The sequence below is a fragment of the Coloeus monedula genome, assembly GCF_965178545.1.
Source record: "Coloeus monedula genome assembly, chromosome: 2".
NCBI classification, from domain to species: domain Eukaryota; kingdom Metazoa; phylum Chordata; class Aves; order Passeriformes; family Corvidae; genus Coloeus; species Coloeus monedula.
Window position 1 is genome coordinate 48,372,246 of NC_138782.1, and position 27,286 is coordinate 48,399,531.

General features: G+C 42.0%; 1 protein-coding gene across 1 annotated transcript; it reads left to right on the top strand.

Moving 5' to 3' along the window:
- Positions 1-1,929: 1,929 nt before the first annotated feature.
- GPR137B (G protein-coupled receptor 137B) lies at positions 1,930-26,682 on the top strand. The gene is made up of 7 exons (XM_082300489.1): positions 1,930-2,313; positions 10,969-11,018; positions 15,855-16,077; positions 19,879-20,032; positions 21,990-22,114; positions 24,887-25,011; positions 26,545-26,682. The coding sequence occupies exons 1-7, from the start codon at positions 1,945-1,947 to the stop codon at positions 26,654-26,656; spliced, it is 1,158 nt and encodes a 385-aa protein (XP_082156615.1). The 5' UTR covers positions 1,930-1,944; the 3' UTR covers positions 26,657-26,682.
- Positions 26,683-27,286: the final 604 nt, after the last annotated feature.

A 27,286-nucleotide genomic window follows, 5' to 3' on the forward strand; every position in this document is an offset into this window, starting at 1 on the left:
TTTTCTTTTCTTTTCTTTTCTTTTCTTTTCTTTTCTTTTCTTTTCTTTTCTTTTCTTTTCTTTTCTTTTCTTTTCTTTTCTTTTCTTTTCTTTTTTTCCAGGAATTAAGCAGGATCTAGGATCATGTGCTCATTCAAAACTAAGTCCAAGTTTATTTGTGCTGAAGCCATAGAATTCTTTTTCTGCAAGCTATTAACATATCTCTGCACATGTACGTGATTTTTAGTGCTTAGATATTTCTTATCCTCTCTCATCTTTGCCATACTCATTCTGTGTTCTGTACATTTCTATACATAGTCAAATTGACTGTCACCCAGTGCTGTGTATCACCCTGCTTCTGTAAGCTGTTTATCTGGGATTTCCAAGCCTGACTGCTCCTGGTAAGAGCCTTAAAATCATATCTAGAAACCTTAACCAATGGCCAGATTTACAGAAGCACTGAAAACCCACAAATCCTTTTGCAGTCAATGGGACCTGAGTTTACTTAGCACCTTGAAAATCAAACTGCTTTAGTTTTGGTACCTAGCCTTGACTTTGGAACACAGCTATAAGGGTTCAGTGTGGGTGTTTTTAGGGCAGAATGGGGTTCGCTTTGAGATATTTTTAAGTAGATATCCAAATGTATATATATTGTATTTATATTATTAAGCACAATTATAATAATTGTCTTTTTCACCAAAACAGTAGTTTTGAACTCCTCTTAGTGCAAGGCATTAACAATGGAAATCATTATTTTGATACTGTCAGTTTCTGCATACCATGTACACTGTGTTAGTTCATTGCATGGACTCTTCCACCACAGGAATCTTTTTTCACTGCTCACCAGACATGTGGGGTCCTCCCTGGGGATTGGTCTGGGTAATAAGCACTTCTTGTAATCAGCTTACTATAAATGACAGAGAAAAACATGGCAGTGCTTCAGCCATAACCAAGGGATCTATTAAAAACCTTGTTGTTTTATGGTACATGATGCTATACATGACGTAGAGATATATGAAGAATTTCGACCACACTACAAATGTCTAAACCACTCAGTTTCAGTTCCCACTTCTCACCCCCATGAGTCAAACCCATCAGCCTGCCATAGCACCTATTAATTTATAAATTTCATCCCAAGGGCACATCTGCACACTTGTGAGAAGGCGTGTCTGGTCAGCTGTTTCCACAGTGATGGCACAAAAGCAACTGAGAAGAAAGAACCTGTAGCTGCATGTATGCTTTGGTGAATTTAGATCTTTAGGAGGTTTTATTTTGTTCCTCTATATGCTAGGTTTGGAAGTCCTGATGTGCCTTTTCTCCCATGCTAATGAAGCATCTTATAAGAAAAAGAAGAAACTGAATGTATTAGATTTGCTGTGCAAATTCTGTATTTCTTTGTAAACACAAAGGTCTATGCAATGCCAAGCTGAGCTGTTACAGCAGTTTGCATTTCATGAGTACTCGAAGGTGCTTAAAATGATTTCTAACAAAATGCAGCTAAATGAAGTACTTGTTAAACAGGAAACAAGACAAAAAAAAAAAGCTACAAAGACATGATGTGGCTGCCACTGGGAGAATGTCAGGTACCTGCTTCTTGTAGAATATAGAACATTACTTAACTCATTTAAAATCCAGAAAATTTTCCTTAGGAAAAAAAATTGCAGTAAACCGTTCAGGGGCTGGTGGATTTCTTTGTTTCTTAAGGATGGTAAAGATTTGTGCAGAGACATCAGCAAAGAGCAGCTTTCTGAGCTGTTCCCTGCCAATTGCTGACAAAGGCAGTCCTAATGAATCATTCTGAATTGTGATCATGTGCTACCAGCCCACAGTGAGCTGCCAAAGAGGAAGTGCAGCTTGTTTTCTTTCATTTTCTTGATTCCTATGCTGTAGGAAGATGAAAGGAGAAGGAGGAGGAGGCAACAGCGGCAGCCAAACTTAAATAATTCTGACGATTCCCGATATCAAATGGAGGCCCCTGAGTGGGACCCACTGAAAAATGACACCCTTCCGCCGACCCTGACGCCAGCTGTCCCTCCGTATGTGAAGCTGGGCCTGACCATTGTATATACTGTTTTTTATTCACTGCTTTTTGTGTTCATCTACGTCCAGCTCTGGCTGGTCCTTCACTACAGGCACAAGAGGTTCAGTTACCAAACTGTCTTTCTGTTTCTGTGCCTGTTTTGGGCCTCTCTTAGGACAGTGCTCTTTTCATTTTACTTCAAAGACTTTGTCACAGCAAATTCTCTCAGCCCCTTCATCTTCTGGCTTCTCTATTGCTTCCCAGTCTGCCTCCAGTTTTTCACCCTGACCCTGATGAATCTTTACTTCACACAGGTAAGCAACAGATATTTAGTTGATTAAATCTTACTGAATGGTAAAGCCTTATTATGTAAGCATCATGAGAAAAATGTAATTTACAAATGTACCTTGGCAATGCAAAAAGCAAATTTCAATTGGCTAGTTGGGTATTTTAACTTTTGGTCTATATGCAAGTGATCAGTGTTACAATGAAACCGGAGCCTGAAGTGATCACTGCGAGAATATCAATTAATATGTCTACTGTCTATAAAACGTGTGTCACTTAATTCAAAGGTTGGAGAAAAAATGTATAGGAGAGCTTGGAATTTGGACACCCAAAATGTCATTCTATTATTATACCTTATTATTGTTATTAGACTTTAAAAACCTCCTGGCTTACCAGCCTTGATCTCTGTGTGCAGTCAGAATTGTAATGTCTGATTTTGCCAGCAACAGCTCCCTGGTCCCAGTTTTTCATAAGCTGGCTAATGTGTTTCTGAGTGAGATTTCTATTAAGTGTATAACAATTGAAACTGTTGATAGAGTCCTACTGTGGGCCCAAATTCCTGTAACGATCTGTATTACAAACAGCTTTGACTCTGGACCCCAATAAATCTGAGTGCTGCGCAGAGATATACCCTCTGTTTCAAGGACTCTCTGATGTAAAGGTAAATTAGCTGTATAGTGGCTTAAAGGAAATAGTATCTCCATTTCAGGAAGAGGTCTTGAGAGTGTATCTGTGCCACGGACAGCTAAGAAGCCAGATGAGTTAAGCTGCACAGTGCTCCAGGTTGCTGAAGCTAGAATTTCTTGGAAATATTTATGGTGACCATGGGTGTCTTGCACTCGGCTGAAGGATGGGATATTGGCATGCTGAGACAAAGAAAGGCTGCTGGGCTTGCCTAAGATCTCACATGAAGCTTGCAGGAGGGCAGAGACTGGATTCTTTATCTCCTCAATCCCACTGTAGTGCCTGGAGCAGGATGCCAAGCCTGCACTCATGTGGCCCTGATCAAAGTCCGCTTTCCCAGTGCAGGAGCAGTTGATCAGGAGAGCATCAGCCAGCCCTGGAGCACACCAGGCAGTGCTCCGGATGCTTTGGGTGTTGTTGTGTGCCCCACTTGGAACCAGCTCGGTGCCTGGGGCTGGTGCTTCTGTAGTCCCCACAGTGTTTAACAGTGCTCTGTAGTGATTATAGGCCTTATCAATTCTGAACAGCCTGGCTGGAGACATCAGGCTGCATGCAAGGGCTGCTATCCCAGAGCTGGAAAAGCAGCAATGGTAAGCATGACAGCTGTAAGAAGATCACTTGAGTTGTAGAGGGTATTAAATACTTAGAACCACATACCCAGTTTTGTGCTTAGGTTTGCTTTTATGGATTCAATGTCTGAAATGCCTGCTAACTCACCCCGCTCCACTCCCCGGTACTTGAGATATATTAAGGGATTACAGGAACCTTTCATCTGCATACTACTCAAATCCAGCTCAGGCATGTGGTGACCCATGCTTTATCCCATAGCTATTGTGAGAGTCATTTGATAACTGTGCAGTTTCCCAGGGCCAAATGCCCATCAGTACATAGTCCATCCCATCACAGTTTTGGGACTAAGTCATAGCCTTAGGTCAGACTCTTCCCTCAGACACACATGGAGGGCTGCTGTGGAAGTCTGGAGGCAGAATGCAGCATCCTGGCTCTTGGCCAAGAGAAGCCCAGACTCAGGGAGCACAGCAGTCTGTGCAGTAGAGTGTCAGCACTCAGGAGGCTTAGTGCTGCAGGTAACATTCCTTTTGTTTAAGGAAGATCTGAAAAGACAGCACACAGAATGCACACATCTGTCCTTTTAACTTATTTTTAGCATTGTTGTCTGATAGTGTTCAGGAAGTACAAGTCAGTGGTTGGAAACAGAGAAAATGCTAAGGCTGTTGGTTCTGCCTTTGAGACAGAATTCCTGCTTTGTCATCCTGAGTCCTCATGATCTTCCTCTGAGCCCCTCTGAAAGAGAGTGGAATAGTTACCTGTCTTGAAGAGCTGCTGTGAGACTTTTGAAACAGTATTTGCAAGGGACTTTCAGAGGCTTGTGATATGTGTCATAATCTTTAAATATCTTGGGTTGCTGTAGACAGACATAAGATTAGTATTGGTGTTTGCTCTGGAGCTAGTTGCTGTCAGTGAAATTTAATCTCAAATATCTCCCCAGCCAAAATGAAAGTTAAAGAAATACCAGCATAGCCATTGTACAAATATATGACAGAATAAGTGCACATGTTTTTAATTCACTGTTATTAATTCTTTACTTCTAACCATTAAAAGGTGGTTTGGCTTGAAATTCAGCATCTTGTATTCAACTTGCATCTAGCTTTCCACAGGAGGCAAGCAAGAACTAGTGTGAAAGGGGTGGAGAGATAAAATTTTGTTTCCAGTAATGGCTTAAAACTTCACAGACCTGTTTAGAAACAACTTTTACCCTTTTATTTTCTAGAAGGCAGGCAAGAAGGGTCTGCAGCTGTGTCTCATTGCACCAAACCCCTGCTATTTCACTGGTGCTTAGCTAGAGGGGAAGAAGTGATTTGCATATAGCATAGGGACAGAGCACTGGAAGAGACCCTATGGGTCTCTGGAATTCATAGGTTTTTATTATCTGCTGTACAGCACCCACCATTTCTAAATGTGTCACTGCTAGGAAAATTTTTAAATGTAGATGTGAGAAGAAAAAAGTGATTTAAAAAATACTGCAAATCCTCCTGGCCAAACAAAAAACTCATTTGGCAAGTGCCTGGGGGCATTTTTCGGAATAAGAAGCACCTTTGAACTTGATGGAAAGTTAGCCACAACTGTTCTCTTTTTTAATAGGTATCCCAAAGCAATAGGGAATTTCAGCTGTGTTTTATGTGTAGCAAGACAAATAAGCCCTGATGATGTCAGCACAGCAGAGTTTTGTTCCCAGACTTGAGTATCAGCAGCTGCAGCAGCAGAAGCTCTAGTGTGTTGGGGCAGGTTGCTAAAGCAGGGGACCTATGAACAAAAGGGAAGTTATAATCAAAATAGTTTTGACTCAAAACAAGGGATCTTTGGATTAAGAGCCAAGTTCAGGGTCTTTTGATACAGTTTTAATGCCCTACTTAGGGCAGAATAGAAAGGGTGCTGCAGATAAGGTTTATAGAATATTAGTTCCTCTCAGAGATCCCATACTGGAGAAAATTAATGTGATCTCTAACGGAATAAGTAAGTGTATTAGAATTTATTAAGCCTGTGTCTGTATTCATTCCCTTCTAAAGAAAAATAATAGTGTGACCTACCCTCTCAAGAGAGTAGGCCCTCTACCTACTTGGAAATCATGAAAATAAATCTCAAGTGAAGATGAGATTAATAGAACTTTTTAAAAACAGTAGCACAACACCAGCAAGTAAATGCACTGTACCAAGCCGGAGCAGCTCCCTGATCCTGATCCCCCACGTAGGGAGCCAAAATGCATTTCCACCTCCAGAGAACAAAAAAATCCCATGGAGATATTTGCCTCACACATGCAGCTTCCAAGGGTTTATTTTGCTGCTTAATAACATATTTTCCACTTTAAAGTGAAAGAATTGGAGGATCCCACAGTGAGGGATCCCAGGATAATGAGACAGTGAGGATTCCAGGATTTGGGTACTCTTTTATTTATGTCCTGCTTACCCAAATCTTCCCTGTCCCTAGCAAGGGGACACTGAGATGAATCCTCAGGCTTTACAGTTAGTGCTGTGGGCAAAAGAGTAAAGAGGCTCTGGGAAATAAAACAAGTTGCCTTTTTCAGTGCATGTGAAGGGTGGGCAGAGAAGGACTTGCTTCACTTTGTCCTGTTTGCTCAGACTTTGCAGTTCCCTGGGGAACAGAATACAAATGAAGCAGGAGGGAGGCTAGGATGGAGGGTTACAGACTCAAAGAACAAGGTCAGGGCCAAAGACCGTGAGCTATAAATTTCACTGAAAATCCCAGGCCTCCCTTGTGGCCTGGCACAGAAAACAGTTGGGTGGGCTCTAGGTTTTGTCATCAGGTTGGGAACTTCTCCAGGATCGAGGGAAAGTAGTGCTGAGCTAAAGAGCTGTGAAACAGTATGGGTGGAGAAGGCTGATAGGCAGATTTTACCTCTCCTTCCTCCTCCCTAACCATCTTCCCTTTTCTTTGGCATCAGGATGAGAAGCTTACCCTGCCTCCCAGGTAGTGCTGATAAAATCAGGGACTTTCAAATGAAGAGAAGTTGCGCAGAGTAAGACAGTTCAGAGGGGAGCTGGCCATGCCTGACAGGGTGGGGTAAAAACAGCACAAGGCTTTCAGAAAGTTTATGTGTATTTCAGTGGAACCAGGGTACATGTTAGCTCTAGGAGGAGAATTAAGAAAATTTCTCATTTTCTAATTACTGAGGATAGCATTTCAAAAGTTCTCACCAGTGAGAGAACAGAGAAGGTTTTTTATTTAGGAGAATTTTTTTAGCAGAAATTAATAAAGCATATATTGTAAAGGTTATTATTAATTCAAAACAAGTTTTAGATGTATCTAGAGCTACACGGGAGTCTAACTACATACGGTAAAGCATCAGCAAACACGTTTGTTGTAAAATGTTGCCCTTAGTATTGTATCTACAGAAGACAGATTGCAGTTGCAGATTGGCTGGCTGTCAGCATCTGACATGAAGAATGAGGTCATTTGACTTAGAAAATAATTTGATAGGAAAGCTAGACTTGAAAGTTTACTGTGGCTGTCAGCCCCAAAATCATCCCCATTCTTTTAGGACTATTTTTACCAATTCGTGGAAGACTGAGTATGGTAGTGAGTCATGTTGCCCATGTCTGTAGACCTTACAAACTGCATAGAATTTAGAGAGTAGAGGGAAAACTTTCCTATTTTGGGAAATCTGATCCAAATAAAAGAATGAACATGGAAGAAAGAGAGAAAGGGGAAGGTGGGCCTGGGACTGAAAGATACACAGCAGAAGAAAGGTAAATGTGCTGATGATGAGGTCGTGGCATATTTTCAGGTTTCAAAGGGAAGTTTGCATGGAGTGTGACAGAGGAAGAGAGGGACTGTGGTGAAAGGAACTGGGAAGAAAAAGTGCATGCTCTGTTTCTTACGGGGTTTTTGAAATGAGAAGTGGTAAATAAAGCTGAACTTCATTCCTGTGCAGAGGATCAGCTTGAGACATATGCAAGCATTCACCACATATCTAGGGCTTTTAGGTAAGCTGATCTGTAGCTCCTGTAAAAGTGAATTGATCAGCTAGCACTGGAGTACAACAGAGGGTTGTGCCAGTCATCACATCAGTTCAGCTAAATCAGAGCGTGGACATGAAAATTGTTCCATGGAGATTTTCTTTTTCTTTTGCTTTGGGAATATCTGACTTGGCTTTGACAGCTGTTTAATTGATACTTATGGAGCCAAAGTGGCTGCTAATTAGCTGGAACCCCCATCAGCTGCAACAGCCTGGCCCTGTGCCTGCTCTGCTGCCCAGCAGCTCTCCAGAGCTCTCTGCAGGCAAGCTGCTGATGGGTCCCATGCCATCCCCACTCCTGGGGCCTGGTAAAATGTCTCTAAGGTCAACTGTTTACATCAGCTCCTGCAATGGGAATTTTCACTGGCTGTATGAAGAGATTTTTGGAGTCCTTTTGAACTGCTGCAGTTTTATATGCCAGACATATACCTCAGGGGAGCGGAGGAGGGGGTGTGAGAATCTCATTTGAGGTTTCCAATCCTTTGGCAGAAACAGAGAGTCAAAACAGGATATTTCTCCTTCAAAGAACAAGCAGAAGTGGAAATACTTTTAAGACTAAAAGGTAACCCTTTAGACATAAGAAAATTAGCTAGGACCTTCACCACGTTTTCCATGTTCATCTTGGGCCTCTCTGAAAGATCTTTTTAAAAGAGCCTGCTCTCTGTTTGCTGTTTAGTCTATTCTTAGGAATAGTCTGGTTTGCTCTGGTTTGCTGGAAGACTTGCTTAGATGACTCAGATATTGACTGGAAGCTTTCTCAACACTGCTGTGAGGAGGGGCCATTGAGCAACCAGTCTCTTGAGCTAAGTGTCTGCTAAAAGCAAAAAGCTGCACCCACACATGTAAGGTATATTGAGATCAGCTTCTGACGTCCTTACTCCCGCTAAATAACCCTTTATTCTATGACAATCCCATTGCTTCCAGCAGGGCTACTCATGAACTAAGCCCCATCAGTGTTTAAGCAAAGGTGGCAGAATCTGGCTGCCTGTGCTCCTGCCTAGTAGTGAATTGGTAAGAATTCTCCATGCCTTATACTGTAGCTTTCATTCTATAAAGCATCCTTTTTTTTTTTTTTTTTTTTTTTTTTGGTACAATATTTCTTTTCTTTCTTAATGGTCATTTTGCTCTGAAAATTTCAGAATGTGTATCACCTGGGACAGGTTCACCAAATGTAGAATCGCAGTAACAGCTGTTTTGGTGATCTTGAATCTTGAGATGCTGTTGGATCTGCAGCAGGAGCATCACATTTGGTTTTACCTAAGTTATCCATGGAGATTTTGCTGGGTAGTGGTCTTGGGTTGGTTTATGTGACAGGACTGTTTCGTGACTTAATAGGAATGAGTAGATTGTTTCTGGGGAACCACTGGAGATGGTATTCAGGAACCTGACATTTTCTAGGTTTTGTGAACCCAGAAAAACTCATTGCCCACTGGAAATTGCTTGTCTTTTGGAGTTCTTTGCAGAGGCTCTGAACTCTTCTGTTCAGTGCAACTCCTGAGAGGTGTCAAAATTAACAGTACAATATGTGTAAGTGCTACTCACAATAGGTGAGGACTGTGGAATGGCCCTAGAGACAAGGATTACTTGTTTAGTTTCATTGAGGTCAGGAATCTGTTCCCTCTCTCCCTTCCAGAATAAGCAGGGTAGGCAATAAATCTTGTGCAAAAAGCATCTGGGAAGTGTCTTGAACCTCATCCCTTCTCTGAAAGTGACAGCTACTCTTTATGCACAGCAGAAATGCAGAACATTTGCAAGCCCCTTGTACCTTTCCTTTCAAAAACAAGCAAGTAAATCAGCCTAAAACTTCTTCCTGAACTCCTGTGAGATTTCATGATCCGGGAATTTGGAGAATGAATCACAAAACTCTTCAATAAGGGATACTACCAGGGATATATTTGAAAAAATTTGTTATCTATTTGAAAACAGTATCAATGATTGCAGAGTATTTTTAGAGAGTTTTTCCACCCAAGTTTTCAATTTTGTTCTCAGTTTGCTTAAAAACTCAGTGTTCTCTGCTGCTTCAGCTAGTGGTAAGCAGACTGATGCATCACAAAAATAATTTCCATGTCAAGGCAGCTGTTTATGGTGAATAGGAGTTAAATGACAAGTTGTTCCAGGAGCTCTGGAACAAGTAGAGCCTGATTTTCTCCAGATCTGTGTCTCATGATTGACTCTCAGTTGTTCCCATAACTGCAGAATTTCTTACAATATTTTGCTGTGCAGACTCTCTAATATCAGGTGACGTGTAGAATCACTGTGTAGGCTTCTCCTCACAGAGGACATATATTAGATACATTTATAGAGTTCCTTGTTTCTTTTGAGTCATTGACTTTTAGAAGGGTGATAAAGGATCATGTCTTTGATACTTCAAGCATTTTCCCATCAATTTTCTGAAGTATTTTAAGATTACTAGAGGACAGATAAAGAGATTGAGAGGCAGACACGTCTACAGACACATTGTGATCATGTAAGTCCCGTTTCCCTGGGAAAGCATAATAATCATAGCAAATATTATGCAAACTTTACTAAAGGGCATGCAAAACCAAGTTAAATGGATAAGATAGCACAATTTGAGGAGAAAATGATTAGGAAACAACCCAGAATAAGTCATATGTCATGGGGTTTTTATGATACTAGTAACCAGTGTGCTTAGGTGTTGGTTTAAATGAACATTTGTAAACTGAGTTTGTTTGGAAACCATGCTAGCTTATAAAAAAGCAGTGATACTGTCATGTAATTTTTAAATAAATAAGATATAAATTATGGCAATGTATTTTTGTATAATTTCTGATGGTGGTTAAACACCTGTGACTGATGGCACCTAGATACATTACAGAAAACTTGTCAGTGTTTTATCTTTTCTGTTACAGCAAACTAACTTCTGGGCCTGAGCTGTCTCTCTGTAAAAGCACATATTGTTGTATAGTGAAGAGACAGCAGAAGCAAAATAATACCTCAGAGTAAAACAATGATTTTGGCTCTCAATGACATTTTTTGGCAATGTATCATGAATGTAAATGTATATATCTAATTTCAGGCCAGGGTGCTATGATGGGCTCTTCATGGGAACATTGGGCCTGATGTGAGCTGGTCTATGTAAGAGACATGTACTGTTAGGTCATGTAAGAGCCTTATAATAATTTCCCTCTATGATTATGCTGACATTGATCCTCTTGTTAATACTGGTTTAAAGGACCTTACTCCTAAACCAGAGTATGTGAATATAATAGTGTAGAAATTTGTATGCAAGTGCATCTGATCACCTGCTGAGGGGTTCTACTTTGTTAAGAGCTTGCCTGCTGTGGGTAAGCAATCCATGCAAATTCGTCATGTAATGAAACCTGTCATGACGTTTCTTGTGACCTGTGAGACAGAACTGCTGTAAATCACAGTGTCTTTCTTTGCTGACGTGTATTCTATACTTGATGCAATATTTTTTGTTTTGCAGGTGATTTTCAAAGCTAAGTCAAAATATTCCCCAGAGCTACTGAAATACAGGTAAGAACTATGCAAATATTCAATGTGGTAAAGAAGAGCAGCCCTGTTGTTTGAGAAACATCTTTTCTGATTTGTGGCACTCATGCCTCAGCTGTTCATATTTGTATACCAATGTTTTAGGATGATGGTTCTGAAGCCACCTTCTTCCCATGACTTTTAGGAGGAGACTGTGTCCTTTCCCAACACAAGGTTAATTTTTAGACAGTCACATATTTCAAAGGCAAATATTTCAAACGCAAGCAGAAAATACCCACTCTGGGGATTTGTTTACTGGTACAAGTGTACTTGTATCACTAGGTAAATTCAGATCCAGTGCTGAAGAAGCAGAGTGATGTTTTGGGTTTTTTGACAGGAATGAGTGGGAGTGGGTATGTTTTAACCTGTGAAGTCAGAGTAATTAAAGTCTTAAAAGTTTTGGGAAGATGACAGACGAGTTGTGAAGGGAAAGAGCTAGGGAGGATGGATTCAATTTGATGATGCATTTGGGAGTTTATAGGTAATCTCCCCTGACTCCATAGAGTTGAGGTTATGGTAGATTTGCATTTAGGTGGAGAGATTCATTTGGCATTTTGTTGAGGAGAAGAAGCTGTCAGGATGTACTTGAAAGAACCCCAAAGGGCAGTAATGTCCAGAAAGCTCAGGAAGGGCTCAATAAATTAATGTTTGTTGTGGCAACACTTAAAAGCCTCAGTTGGGCAATTCTGTTTAGAAGGAGGGGGGAGAGAGAGAGAGAGAGGTTGTCTCCATTCTAAAGAAAGAATTTACAACATGAATTCCGGATAGGAAAACAGAATAATTTTAAACTGAAACCTGACTTGTTACTTGCTGGCTGCTAGGAGAGCATAGTACTGTATCAACAGGGCAAATGTTATCACTGTCCTTGCCCTAGGAAATTTGTTAGACTTCTGGGTTTTCACACAGCTTGTGGAGCAATCATCTGGACCAAGTGCTTTGGGAACCTTGTTTGGTATAATGGCAGAACAGTGAGAGCAGGCTTGAGGTGGGCTGTGCTTGGGCTGGTGAGGGCATGGGAAATGTGGGGTGTGATGGCTGACTCAGGAATGTGGACTCCAGGCTGAACTGCAGCTTTGAACCCACCTTTTGCACTCTGGTTCCTGTGGGCAGAAAATCCCAGAGTCTGGGCTGGCAGACAAGCAGAGCACACCCCAGGCAGGTCCCCCCAGTGCGGGCGTGCCTGCCCCTGATGGGGCACGTGGGCAAGAGAAACAAAGAGCATCGCTTTGCACGGAGCTTGGGCTGCAGGTCGGGGTGGCGTAGGACTGTCTGTGGACTGGTTCCTGCATGGCTTTAGAGGTGAGAGGTAGAAGCTTTGAACCTCAGCTGTTACTGATGTTTGTGGCAAGGCTTTATTCCTGAGAACTGCTTGAAAATGTCTTTGTTGAAGCGTAGGGAACTTGTGATATTTAGTCAATGCCTATGAAGTCACAGCCTGCACATAGCTCTTGGGGCATTTGTGTTCCTAAGTACTAATGTACTGTGGCTAGAATTACTCATGCACAGACTGCTCTCCTCACAACAGCTACATGTCTGCCCTGACTCTTCCCTACTGGATTTCTAATACAAATCACTCTTGGATCTGGCCTAGCATTTTCTTTCTTGTTCAGCTCTGTTGGTAAGGGTGTTCAGTTGTATTTTGTTTTCACATCTAGATCTCGGCATGAGTGTGGTTAGTCTGTCTAAAAGAGCTATATTAATAAAGCTGACCTCATTTCATATCTTACACAGGGCAATTGAAGTGGTGTAATATGTGCACACCCACAGATGAAGTTCTGAATCTTAATTGTAACAAGCTAGTGGGAGAACAGAGACTCACAGAGCGGTTTGTGTTTGAAAGGACCTTTAAAGATCATCTAGTCCAACCCACATCCCATGGGCAGGGAGGGACATCTTTCATTAGATCAAGTGGCTCAGATCCTGAAGGAGAGATGGATGATGGAAAGATGCAAGGTCTATGGATGGATCTGTAATCTGCACTTACTGAATCTGATTTTTCTTCATTACTGAATGTCCACTTTTTTATTTTTCCCCCCATTTTCTTTAATAAGTGTCAGACCTTATTAGCTGGTATTGTCATTTTTGCAGTAGATAATGGCAACATAAATGGGGCAACTGAGAGGTAGGACTGAGGTCTATGCATTGACACAGTCTCAGAAATCAGAATCATTTCAGACACCAAAAAAAAAAAAAAGTTGATAAAATTCTATCAGGGATCCAGATTCTTAAGCAAACTACTCAGCACAGCCTTCACCATATTAGTAAAAGAGGTCAAGGGGAAGCCTGTGCAAGCTGAATTTCATATTTAAACCATCCTTCTGCCTGTATCCCTGGGCTTGGGGATTTCTTACTGTCACCAGGTTTGGATGACGCTTGGTGTGCTATGTGTGCATGTCTTGTTACCCACAAGTCTCAGACACTGCATGGTTTTAGAGGAAACCACATACAAAATGCAGTAGTTTCAAATAGATTTTCTTGTTAAACAAGGCAAAGTTCACTGCATTTATCTGAGGTTTTATTTTCAGCTCAAAGAAAAACTTATGGGTGCATTCAGCGTGACACAAAAAGAACAGAATACCCTGGCATGTGTCTTCCCCAGCCAAACCAGATTACACGCAGCTCCTTTAAAGCCTAGTCCTAAAGTAGGGATTAGGCACAATAGGCTTTTGAACTTTCACTTGCACTTTCACTGGTGCAATCTGGAAGCACCACTCCTGCCCAGCTTTTCTGCTTTCTATAAAACTCCATATGCTTCTTCATGCCTTGCAGGTGCCCTTGTAGTTGAGTTGTAAAGATACTTTCTGCCTTTTATCTGCTGACACCCTAAAACTTCCCCTAGAGAGACAGCCTGCTTGTCCATCAATGCTCATCCATAAGCTCAGCAACAATGCATCTTTTGTCAAATCAGGTAGCCATTTCCGTGGCCACGTCATGTTAATAAGGGGGCTGGAAGATCATTATGTGAAGAGCTGCACAACTGACTGGCCACAACAGCTCACCCTGGCACATATGGGAGTGTGTGGGCACGAGAGCGTGACAGCGCTTTTCTTTTTTTTTTGCTAAAGTCTGCAAAGGAGGAGCCTCGCCTGGAAGCCTCTCAGCCTTGCTGCTTGCAAGCCAGCTTGATGCTGCATGCCAGCATGCAGGCTGTGCTGCAGCAGGAGGTCCTTCGGGCTGAGGTGGGCAAAAGTTGAGCATGCACTTACTGTCCCACATGTAAGAGTGTGCCTTTCCTCATAAGCCCCCACAAGGGGACCAGAGATGGGACTTTGGAAGGGGAAGGAAAGGAAGACATGTGACCACTATTTAAAGATTTTTGAGATACTAATAAAAGCTCTAAATGTACCACCACTACAGAGGAAACCATGTGAGAGAGGAGCTTCAGGACTGCAATGCTTCCAGCATTAGACTATGATGTTTAAGGGAACTACCTCCGGCTGCTTATCCTAAAAACAGAGCCCTGCCCTGGAAAGTTAAGAATGAGCACAATCTTCCTGCTGAGAGGGAATTTCCGTGCCTGGCAAGGAAAAAACAGCATCCTTGCTCACTGCCAGATATAGCTGGAAAGAAGGGCATTGATTCACAAGCTTTTAGGCTTTCAGTTCTCCCTGTAACACACTAAAGTATCTCAAAGATATATCTCCTCCTTTCTTGCCCTCTGAAAAGAAGCCAGCTGTGCTTCAGCTTTGTAGCTGCATTGATGCTAACGCAAAAGAATATGAATGTGTGAAAGGAAAAGATCCCCACTGGGTAAAGTATTATTAAACAATGAGAACTGGATTCCTCGGGGACAGTCTGTGTGTTTGTTGTCAGCTAAATTCAAAGTTCCCAACAGGCATGAAAAGCTGTGGCCAAATTCTCTTGTTCAGTGACTGCAGATTATGAGTCTTATCAGTAAGTTCATGATCATTGCCTTGGTCAACAATGATGATGAACTAAGCAAATACCTGAAATGGAAACGTGCTTTTTGGGGTTTTTTTAAATGGAAAGCCCCAGAGTTCTGCGTAGGCATAAAGAGGAACTAGAAGGTGTTTTCCTTGATTATGTGGTATGCTTATATTGCAGGCATCAGTGATGGGTAGGTTGGAAAAAAACCAGATGGATAAAACCAGTCCAGTTCCTGGGCTTCTGTCTGTCACATTTTGGCTCCAGGTCTTCTGCTGTGGTTGTGTAAACAAACCTTTTTCCTGGCCTAGATGGCAAGATGCCAACCCAGAATCAACATGCATCGTTAAATTTCTTGATGTTTTTTCAAGAGGTTGACCATGACCAAATTGTTTAGGAAAAGAGACAGAGATGGATGTTAGGGAACCAGTAACCTGGAGATTTTTCCTGCTGTTAGACACTTCCCTAATTTGATATGAAATCTGACGGCAAACATTAGCACTCAGTGTAGTAAAACCAGGGTCAAAACCAGTCCATTCCAGGCAATTCAGCCTTTGGAGAGGTTTCCTCTGGCAGTGAGTAGGCAGAGGGTTTTTGCTGTATATGAAGTGCATGGTCTAAGAAGGTACATGTATATTTTAAATAGTGTTCAAGAACTGTGCTGTTGTATTTCTGCTGCAGTCTTCCATGTTTGCTGCTTGATATTAGTTTCTTTACTTACAGCTTGTTGTGTAACTGTAAAAACAGGTTTGAAATGAGCTACTTTAATCTCTCCAGCAATCTGGAGCACTTTGATTTTGGCTCAGGCAGCTGGTTACTCTGTCAGCTGTGGCAGCCCAGCACGGGCGGATTGCATTTCTCAGAGTGCAACTTCCATCTCATGAGTGACACTTGCTGAACAATGTTGCTAAAACTGTTTTCTTCTCACTCTCCCAGGTTGCCCCTCTACCTGGCTTCTCTTTTCATAAGTCTCCTCTTCCTCTTGGTGAATTTAACATGTGCAGTATTGGTGAGGACACAGAACTCAGAGAGAAAAATCATTGTCTCTGTCCGGGTGGCAATTAATGACACATTGTTTGTGCTGTGTGCTGTTTCACTCTCCATCTGCCTGTATAAGATCTCCAAGATGTCTTTAGCCAACATTTACTTGGAGTCCAAGGTAAGGTACATTTTCAGTTCTTTTCAAGTACCTTCTGAGATACAAGGGCAGTGCAAGGCAAAACCACAAAGCCTGGGAGCTGGAGGCCTTAAACCTCACAGCCTGCACTTGGCTGGCAATCCTGTTCAATACATGAATTAAATACTAAATGGTAGCAAGGGAGCTTTTGGTTAAAACCAGTGATCCCAAATATGTATTTTTGAGGCAGATTTTGCCGAACTTTTTGGCTGGGGTTTCTCACAGCTCTTTTTCAAGCAGACACTGCTTTTTCTGGGTCCCTTGTCTGAAGATCGTTTCAGTACTGCTACATAGAAGTGGCCAACACTTCAAAATCCTTCAGCTTGTCAAATCATTGACTAAGTTAACTGTTTAAGGTAGCAGTATACTGAAGGTGAGCCAGACAGAGAAATATGAATCTCCCTTTTAAAATTTGCATATTCTTATATATATTCCTACAGATAATGAGAATGTGTTTTAAAAGAATACATTATAACTTAGTCAGCTGGGGGAAAAGGGGTGAAAAGTTTTTCCTATTACTCTACAGGATGTTCTTTAAAGAAATATTGTTAGCTTTACAGCTTTGGACACATTCAGTGGTCAAGGAGCTGGGTGGCATCACATAAGCATGCAGTGTTTATTATAAAATCAGTGAAGATGTTTTGTATCTATAAATAATGAAACAAGGCTTTCAAAAGTCCTTGCATTTGCAGAAGACAGTTAAATCTTAAATTATCAGTTTAACCAATAACCCATTGCCATTACCACAACAAATCCTTTAAAAATCTGAGGTTCAGCTGCTATTTAGAAAACCTTATCATAAAATTCCATTTACTTAATCAGATGAAATAAGTACACTTCCTGTTTAATCAAATCTGGCCACACTGTGCAACAGCTAAAAGTTCAGGGCTGAATAGAAGATTTAAAAACACAGATTAGTTTTGTTTCTTTCAAAGCCTGTCATTTGCTGACCAAAGGGCACTGGCAATGGATTATTTTTATTAGTAGGAAAAGTTTTTCTTGTGATGTAAATCACAGGAGCATAAATCTCTGTAACAAAGCAGTATTAACCTAAGGGAGGCTTTGGTTCTGTTTTTGTTTGGTTTTGGTTTTGTTCTGTTTGTTCCTCCTGCAGGAAACTCAGTCTTCTTTACTTCAAGCTATTTCACAAAACCCAAAGAATCTCTAACATTACTGCAGACAGGGAAGGACAGAACACTCAGCTGATGAAAGTTTGGGTGTGGAAGTGAGAGTTAAAGAGCACTTTGCTCCTCCTTTCTGCTGACCTGAAATGGGAGTTTCTCTGAGGACTTCCAGTAGGGTTTGACTGCACATACTTTAGGGATTCAGATGACTGAAATTGGCAGTGAATAAAACATCCTGGTTTTGTCTGCTACTCTTATGCCAAAAAACTAGCTAGAGAAGAAAAATCCATTCTCTGCAGTGATATGACAGAAATAGTGTTGGACATAATGCATGCTCTGTAGTGCATGTAGGTAGGCATCAGTACTGGCAGCCTTTTATTTGCATCTCCCACTTGCTGGCACACGTCTTGTGACCACATGTGAAAACATTCATCTCTATGACCTGGCATGGGGAACCATCCTGGTACTCTGTGCCAGGGCTGTGCCAGCACCAAGGAAGTGCACAGCCCTGCCCTTAGGTGCTGACTTGGGCCAGTTCTGTGCTGGCTAAATGCATCATGTGGTGGGACACACAACTAGCTTGGGGCTCCTCTTCTTTCCTGCAGGGGCCTGTGACTGAGAAATGATTCCTCTGGATTTACTTTCACTGCTGCCCTCTCCCTTCACTGAGTCACTAAGTATATTAGACTGGAAGTAAACCAGGAGAGTTTTATCCCCTTTTTTGTTTTTGGTGGAATGGAAGTCTGTTAAATCTCAACACATTTAACTATTAACTATTAAAGAATGACAGCTATGTAAGGAAATCTAGACAGGGAAATACCAACCCCGTTCTGCTCTCTGCTTCTGCTATCTGCAATCTGTAAATGCCACTGAGCTGGGATATGGTATGTGCCAGTCAGCAGCTTCTCTCTGCTCTCTCTCCCTTGGTTTCCATGACAGCATCACTGACTTGTTAGTATCGAAGGAGAACAGAGAAGTGCCTAGCAAACATTTCCTCTTTAAAGCATTTCCTGCTTGCTGGTATTGCCACAGCTTTTGCCACTGCCTGCTATGGCTTCAATTCCTGAGTATCTGCAGTCTCTTGGCTCACTCCTGACATGGCTGCAGGTTATGGCCTGGGGAATGGTGGTGTTTCCAGGCTGTTGTAAGCTGGAATTCAGAGACTTTGACTGCACTGGGTATTTTTGGAGTCTGGCTGTTCACTGAACCAATGTTATTTTGCTGGGAAAACAGGCAAGCTCATTTTGCGCAGGCTTTTTTAAACACTCCCTGAGCTGCTCTTAACTTATGCTCACCGGGGAGTGCAGAGGAGCTGGGTCAACAAAGCTGCAGGGTCAATAGCCAACAGCGTGGGTGAGCAGCACTGGAGCCCTGGTAGTCTCCCTGAAGTCCAGGAACTCAGGACATGGTGGCTTGGTGACTTCCCCTGATACTCCTTTAGCCCTTCTGCTATGTCTGCTCTGCCTGCCACAGTGCTTTGAACCTCTGCCCCTCGGCTGCAAACCTGGAAGCAGAGTGTGTGAGCAGAGGGAATAGGATGCAAACTTTCCAGTCTCCTCCACCGGTTTAAAAGATCCTGTGACAGGGAGGAGCAAATTCTATCTTGGCCTCCCTCTCTCACATAGATGAAAGGAATCCATCATCCTGGTGTGGGTCTCTGCCAGGAGAGGCAGAGGGCAGGGCTAGAGAAGCAAATGACTGCAAGGCAACTTCCTCTAAATGCACACAGCACTTTAACTCATCTTTCCTCCTTTGGCTGTCAAAGCATTACTTCAGAGCCAACTACAAAGAATTTACTTTGAGCTTCTTTCAAAGCCAGTCCCATTTTTGTACGTCTGCCTTCCTCTGTGATCAGACTCACACAGATCCCTGTAGCCGTGGCTCCTGGATCCTTCCTTCCTTCCTGCTGCGACTCCTGTGCTGGTGTCTCAGCCCCTGACAGTGACCCTCCCCACTTGACACAGTGGTCAGGCACTTACTCCTCTCACTGGATCAGGCTCTTTCCCTGGCTCTGTCCAGTTTTCTCTCTAGGGCTCAGGAACTGTTGCAATTTCACACTTGTAGTCCCATTCCTGCCCTTGTGCCCAAACTGCCACTCAGACTGCCCTGCCATGGTCGCTCTGCCCATAGGCTGTGCTTCCACTTTGTCTGTTCTGTGTTGACATTAGCTAAGGCAGGATGTTCTGTTCCTTTCTGTGCTGTGTGTAACTGCTGACTGCTATGACCTGCTCTGTACTTATGAAATTGGTGCAGAGCAAGCAGTTGTAAAAAGATGCAAGGTTGCATCATGCTAGCCAGCACCTGACACAGGATGCTCTGTAGCTAATGCAGAGCTGAAGGCTGCATCCTGTCATGCCACCTCATACTGAGTGTGGGTCTTATGTGTTTTCATTGCTCTGAAAATAGCACTTGTTCAATAAAATGCAAAAATTAGTCACAGCCCATCTTGGTAAGGGCTGGAACTGCTACTGTTGCCTGGAAACCACTGTACTAATAAAATGCAGGATTATACAGAGAATCAGATATATTGGCCAAAGAAGGAAAGACAAAAAGTCAATCGCATGAGACAGAGTAGCATGACAACTCTCAAAGTCCATGCAAAGAAATGTTGTTCTCAACTTCCCTTATGAATAACAACCTGTGCTTAAATCTCTTCCAGGGCTCATCTGTCTGTCAGGTGACAAGTATAGGAGTGACTGTTATACTGCTTTATACCTCACGAGCCTGCTACAACTTGTTCATCTTATCGTTTTCTCAAACCAAGAAAGTCAACTCTTTTGATTATGATTGGTACAACGTGTCAGATCAGGCAAGTATGAAAATACTGGTTAATGAGAAAACCTCATTCTCTACCTGATGATTGACTTCCTAAATGCTATCACAAGAGGAATAAATATATTCAAACCTTATTATTTTTTTTTATTCAATGCACTAAGATTGTTTTGCTCCAGGAATACAAATTTGTGATAGTTTTGGTGTGAGGATACAGACCCCAGTTCTGTGCTAAAAGAAAGAAGTAACCACTAGACAAATAATTTTTAAAAAATTGATCTTTTTTTTACCTCGGTTTTATTGTCAAAAGAAAGAGCACCTTTTATTAAAACAGACAGGTGTTTTGTCCATTATAAAGAATGTATTGTACTTAGACAAGCAGAAAACCAGTACTTGATTCCACTGAAATGCTCAGCTCTAAGACATCATAACATCTTCCACTGCCATCTAGAGCTGTGAGGTTATTTACTTTGATTCTGGCATTAGCATGATAATCTCTGTAGTTTGAGGATAAGGCTACAACTCTTCCCAACCTGTAAGTGCAAGTGACAATTTACATTGAAAAATAACAGTAATAAAACACTAAAGGAAATAGCAGGGGATTCTTTGTTGAATTTTATTGGATTTCAGCACTCAGTTCCTTTCTCTTCTTTGAAAAATGTGGTTAGGTCCCAGTATTTTTCCAGCTCTTTCAAGGCTAGGCAAAATGGCAGGCCTGGGTCTGGATCACGAGTATCTTTTGTTCAGCCTTAAAATCCCATGTCTCCCCTGCAATCAGCAAGCACCTGCAGACCCGAAGCAGTGTTCCCAGCCATGCAAGGACCTTGCATTGCCAGGGTGGCCAAGCAAACCTGCAGCTGTTAACAAATTTCCTTTGAGCAGTAAGTAAAACTGTAATTAAGAAGTAGGTAAAGAGTAGGATAGGATTGTCCAGAGGACCTTGTTATGAGTGAGTTGAGTAGGGTCTGTCAAGGGACCTCTAATCAACCCTACTGCAGTGCACAGAAGAGGAGCGCAGGTGTTGCCAGTGGAATTAGAACACACAGGTTTAGGCAGAAGGGCATTAGGCTCTGACTTGCCTCCTGAATCAAACATTTTCCCTCTTGTTAAGCCCCGAAGAGCTGCTGGTGCTTCTGCTGACCCCTTGCAGGGGACAATTCTTGTTCTGACTCCTACAGTCTGGACTAACAGGGGCCGGTATGGCCAGACTGCTTGCTCCTGTTTGCCCTCTGGAGGCAGAGGTTGTTCACTGGGAGTTCACTGGAATGCTTTTTAGACCTTGGGTTACTACTACATATTTTGTACATCTATTCTGGCTTGTGACATTAGGGTTGCACGGGTTTTGGGGTAAGTTATTTGAACGATATGTAAAGGACCTAGAACTAAGGAGTGGGTACTCAATTTGGTACCAGAATCAAAAGTCACTTTTTAAATTACAGCCCAATAAATGTACTCATGTATTGCCTCAGGTCACCGGTCAGAAACACCCTTTTCTCTTCTGTACAAAACACAGGAAAGGACAGGATTTGCCCTCTGTAGCTATGGGAAATGGTGGAAATCTAGAGAGAAGATCACAGCTAATGCTGCAGTGACAGTGGGATTATTCAACCTTAGATTGTGCACCGATTTGAACAGATCTGTAAAAAAAGCAATGACCTTGACCATTGATTGTTCCTTTACAATTAGTCCCAGCAGGAAAAGGACTGAAAACTAGTTTCTCATTGTCTGAATTTGATCATTTCATCAAGTAATTGCTTGCCAGGCTTTTAAGTTGGGAAGACTGTTGCATTAAACTGATATTGCTGAAGGAAAGATAGCAGAGGAGGAAAGGGAAGTCGTGTACCCAAGACAGCATAATGATTTTTTAGTAGGCCTTTAATCATTAGCCATGTTTATCTGGCTCTACTGAATGGAATTTCTGGCATTATCTCCTGCACCTTTAAATGAACTGCCATCTTTATTTTTAAACACTTTTCTCTTTTACTTTTCAACAGGCAGATCTGAAATGTCAGCTGGGAGATGCAGGTTACATAGTGTTTGGAGTGATCCTTTTCATCTGGGAGCTCTTGCCTACTTCCTTGGTTGTGTATTTCTTCCGTGTCCGAAACCCCACAAAAGATCTAGTAAGTGGAATTTGTTAGTGTAACATCCAGGCAGGTCTGAAGGGCTCAGCTGCTGAGGGATCTTTTGCTTCTTTATATTCTGACTTCTCTTTTTCCATGTGTCCTTGGCAGAATAGAAGCAACCGAAACTTCCCACTTCTTTATGCTAACTCCTCATGAAAGAAACTCATCAGGTTTATTCAGAAGGAAGGCCAGGTGTTTCTCAGGCAGTTTACCTTAAAAATCAGGAACTTTCCTAAATGTAGGGACTACTTCCCTTTGAGACAATATAGCACTTTATTGGAGTCAGAGGAAAACGTATTTGTTATCCAAACTTGGTACCTTTCATCACAGAGCAGTGAAAATGGTGGTGTGCTAAATGTTCCATGGGATTATGAAATAATAGATTGAATTCTTTCAGCCCTGTACCCACTGAATTTTTCCAGGACAAAGACCAGTGGCCGTAATAAGCACTTGCTGACTTGTTTGCTATTTCAGAAGACCAGAGATTAAGGTGTGAGTTGTAAGAATAATTCCCTGTAAGTGTCCTTAATATCTAGATAGTTAATAGATGGACAAGCATCTTTTTATAGCTGTAGGCAATATCTCCAGGTTAGCTGGTTGACAGGCACACAGAGAATACCAGCTCTCACTAGGATTACTGAGGTAATGTCTCTGTTTCTGTAGGCCAAATGAAACCAAAGCTAATATTCCCCAAAAGGGATGTGAATGGTAAATGCACAAGTAAGAGAAGCAAATAATAGAATAACTTTCTAGACAAGGTGATGGGTTTTATCCTCATATGCACATTTCAGAGACAATGATAAAGCCCAGATGAACAAGGAAGTAATACCTGATGTTGCACCCCATGGATCCCAGTGTCTGTGATCAAAAATATCTCAACCTCACTCCTGCCTAGGAGTTAACATGGACAACTGCAAAGGGAAGAAATGTTTTTAAATACAGGCCAGAGGTCCTGCTCTTCTAAAAAGTGAGCACAGAAAGATCTCATTCCATTTAAAGTGAGTTTAGTAAGGCTAGACCTGGTGGCCAAGTTTGGATAGTGTGTGAGAGATTCACAGAGAATGAAAATAAGGGAAGTAGTCTTTCAAAAAGCTGATCCCATGACGACTTGGAATCCTAATCAAGCAAGAGCTCAAATGGAGTCAGACAGGCAGTATTCTCTCACAAGAGCAGTGCAGTAAAACAATGTTTTTGCATTGTGATTTGCAGAAAGCCCTAAATATACATAATGACACAGTTCAGAAGAGGCAATCAGTGATATCACTTCTTTTATGGATACCTTTTTTAGGGTAAACATTTTCTGTCACATGGGTTAGGTCATATATAGATTTCTTTTCTAACATAGGACAAATATTAAGAGGAAGACCGGAAATAAGTAGAACCGAACAAAAAATGAAGAGACTGTAGCAAGAGAACACTGAACTTCAGTGTGAGGTTGCCACAAGAGGGAGACCAAGGGCCGCATGATTTTGGGCGAATGCATTCTGTAGGCTGCTACTTGGCCAGAAAGCATGGGGTTAGAATTAAAGCAAACCCTCCTTTAGGTAAAAAAAATCTTAACAACAAGTCTGGTAAAGTAAAAGTCAAAAATATTCTTTATTTATTATTTTTTATAAACAATCCTGAGAAACAATGCTTTGGTTACTTGCTTCATTTGGGACTTCAGAAACAAAAAGTTTGAGTAGAGGGAGCCCTGCATTCAGCATTGCTCAAATATGAATCTCCTTTCCACAGATGAGCTGGAACGAGCTGTCAGTTGGCTCTGGTGCTGACAGAGGGTTACTGCAGCATATGGCCCTTTGCCTTGCCATGCCTTTAACCAGAAAAATGTTGGAAATGTGGGCATGACAGAGATGCACTTAATCTTCATTTCATCTTTGTCAAAGTCATTTAACATGTAATATAAAGGTGGAGATTAAACTGCTCTCCTACTTAAGGCCAGAGAGAAGATGTCATTCTAGCTTATCCACAGGCACAGAGAACCCCTGTTCCCTGGGGATGGGAGCAGTGGATCAGTGCATGAGGCTCAGCAGTGTCTTAGATGTCTCTCTGCACTGTTTCTGGAATCAAACTGACTTCTTGAATCTTGTATGTTTTCTTGTATGATTCACAGGGAAATAAAGTGAAAACACTCTCTAAATGAAAGATTTACATGTACACCCCTTTCCCTGTTCTATCAAAGGACTTGACCTCAGAATTTGACCCTCACAGCACTACAGGGTAGATACTGAAATTGCTCAGTGAGGGCCTAAGGGACTTTTCAGATGTGTTTCACTAAGCAGGGTGCCAAGCTTCAACATGATCAGTTCCTGTGGGAAGGGAGGTAAGGCACCAGGAGGGAGCATTACTAATGTGGGACGTAAAAATCGAATCTCTTCAGGCATTTCATGTTCCTTTCAGCTCCTTGGCTGCTTCCTAGTGCTCACTTCAAGTCAGCTGGCTAAAAGCATGAAGCCTCCTGGATGGACAGGAATTCAGCAGAATGGTTGAATGTAGACTGGGAAGGTGGTTTCAGGAATGGGTCATGTCTTAGCTAAGAAATAAGGATAAGGAAAAGCTGTTGAGACCAGTAGACTATCACTGTGCTGGTAGAGATGAACAGTAAATGTAAAATTATTTCAGTTGTCTTCAGCAAATGCAAAATTGTATGTTTTATTTTGGAAACCATGAGGTAAGTTGGCAGCAACTCCTAGAAGTCAGGCACCAAGCAGTTGATAAACAGCTTTTGATATCTGTTGCAAATACTGACTGAGGTTTCCCTTCCCCCAGGCCAATGCAGGAATGGTCCCAAGCCATGGCTTCAGCCCCAGATCTTACTTCTTTGACAACCCCCGCAGATACGACAGTGATGATGATCTAGCCTGGAATATTGCACCACAGGGGGCACAGGGCAGGTGAGATACAAGAGTGAACCACTTGCTTCCCAAACAGAAACTGGAGGAGGAACTCTGACACACCACAAAAGACGGATGTGAATTGTCTAGCTGCAATTGCTGCATAAATCCCAGCAGGATGAGGGGAAGTGGAAGTGGGAAGGCAGCACTGAGTGACTGTGGGGATCTGAGGGCCCCACAGAGACTACAAAGACACAAAATTGAAAATGGGTACATAATTTAAGAACTGTAACAACGTGCTGCTCTTTGAAAAACTCAGGTCAGAACTTGGGTTGCATGTATCACCCTCTGCTTCTTCCAAGAGTGGCTTCAGAAGTGCCACTTACTCATTCAAGTGTGTGAGCAAGGCTGCCTAGAGCAAGAGCAGTCTTGCTGTTCAGGGAGAGAAGGGAAAAGCTGGACAGCACAGGCAGCAGGGTGTGATGGCTGTAGTGAGAAGCCTCTCAGGTTGCCCTGTAACATGGCTAAATGCCTTGAAGGTGAAATGAAAAGGAGCATCTGCTTTCCCAGCTGGTGAAACCTTAGGAAAATCCACTGAACTGCTGAAACACAACCCAGAACTGGCACAAAAATACTGTTTTCTCTGCACAGCTGTGAGGTTTAGGTAAGGATTCCTGTGCAGGAAGGAGCAGTTCACACAAAAAACAATAGCACCCAATTCAGAGCAGGAAAAGCACTGACAGGACTCTATCCTGCCCTGAAAGGAGTCTCAGTTGTGTTATTCCTTTGCTGCTCCTGCAGCTACACTATGGCACGAATAGATTTGTGTAACCACTCATCTTAAAATGCTGGCTAAATCGCCAACCATAGTTAACAGACCCAGATCTAGCTCTTGTCACTCACTCAGGTGAGACTGCATACTTACTGTCTACTGAGCCGTGGTCTGGGCTCACAAAGTTGCACACTCACTATTTACGGTTATCAGTCATCCTATTCCTACATTAATTAATTTTTCACATAGTAACTAAGCCCACGGAGGATGCTGGAGGTGGTTTGTGCCAGCCTGGTATCCATCCTAGAGCCAGAGGCACCCTCCCTGCCACACTGAGCCATCAGGGAACCAGCCACACTAGTAACACACACAGAGCTCCCAGTGGAAACTAAACCAGCCACATGCATGTGTCACACTGCTCATGGGAGAAAAGACAGCATGCCAGAGCTGCAAACCATGTCCTGGCCTCTGGGACACAGACAGAGGAAGATCTCTGACAGGCCCTTGCAGTGCCAGGACTTCGCAGGGATGAGCAGCACCACTTCCGGGATTTTCAAACACCTTCTGTAACAGCAAATCAGAAAGGGCAGGGTCTTTAGCGAACCAAGAGAATCAGGAAAGAGATAATGAACACTTGGGCCAAAATAATTGACAGATCAGAAAAATAAATAGCTGCCTGAGCACCTGTTTGGGGGCGTTATTTTATTTTTGCACTTCAGCATGAGAACTACCTCTGCATGATTGCCTTTTCCCCATGTTCTCTAACCAGGCATCTATAGAACCAATCTGCCAGTCACTAATTCTTCTATTTTCTTTCTAAGTTTCTCTCCAGACTACTACGACTGGAGCCACCAGAACAACAGCTTCATGGCTTACATAGGATCCCTCCAACAAGAGCCAGCACCGGACACAGACCGGCCAAGCCCTATTTAACTTCAATCAACTCTACAGCATTCTAGGACATTCCAACATTAAAACCAAGGTTCTGAAAAACAAAGCTTAGCAACTTTTCTTCACCTTTTGGTTTTTAGAAATTTTCCTATGCACACATAAATGAAGAACCTTGCCATGAGCTTTTCATAGTTCAAGGAGAAGTATAAGCTAATGATTTAAACTTTGAAGACTGTTCCAATTAATACCTTGTTCTAAGTCATGGTATTTTGGCTTTGAATAGAGTTGTTAGAAGGTATAATTTAATCATTTTTATGCTCATTTTAAAAGAGCAAATTTCATGAAGTGAAATGGCATAATTATTTTCTAAGTATTTTTATTTTTACACTGTGTATAAAGTTAGAAATACATTATTATGATCAATATACTGTAAACACATGAATAGATTTTTCAAATGCATGACAGTTGCAATTTTTACATGCACATAAAAGCCTGTAAGGAAAAAAATACCAACCCAATTAAATACTGTCAAGTTATTGCTATGTTCTCAGAGCACAATTTACTCTTTGGATATCACTGCTTACTCAGTAATAGTTGGAGGCTGGAAGCTATCTGTACCCTGTATTCTTCTAAGAAAGTAAGAAAATTGTGTCTTCTCAGCTTTAGGGACAC

Excerpts from the sequence above, each read along its gene's own strand:
- GPR137B (XM_082300489.1), top strand. The coding sequence starts at position 1,945 with ATGGAGGCCCCTGAGTGGGACCCACTGAAAAATGACACCCTTCCGCCG. Across the intron at positions 2,314-10,968 it reads TGAATCTTTACTTCACACAG|GTGATTTTCAAAGCTAAGTC; the intron begins GTAAGCAACAGA and ends TTTGTTTTGCAG. Across the intron at positions 25,012-26,544 it reads CCACAGGGGGCACAGGGCAG|TTTCTCTCCAGACTACTACG; the intron begins GTGAGATACAAG and ends TTTCTTTCTAAG.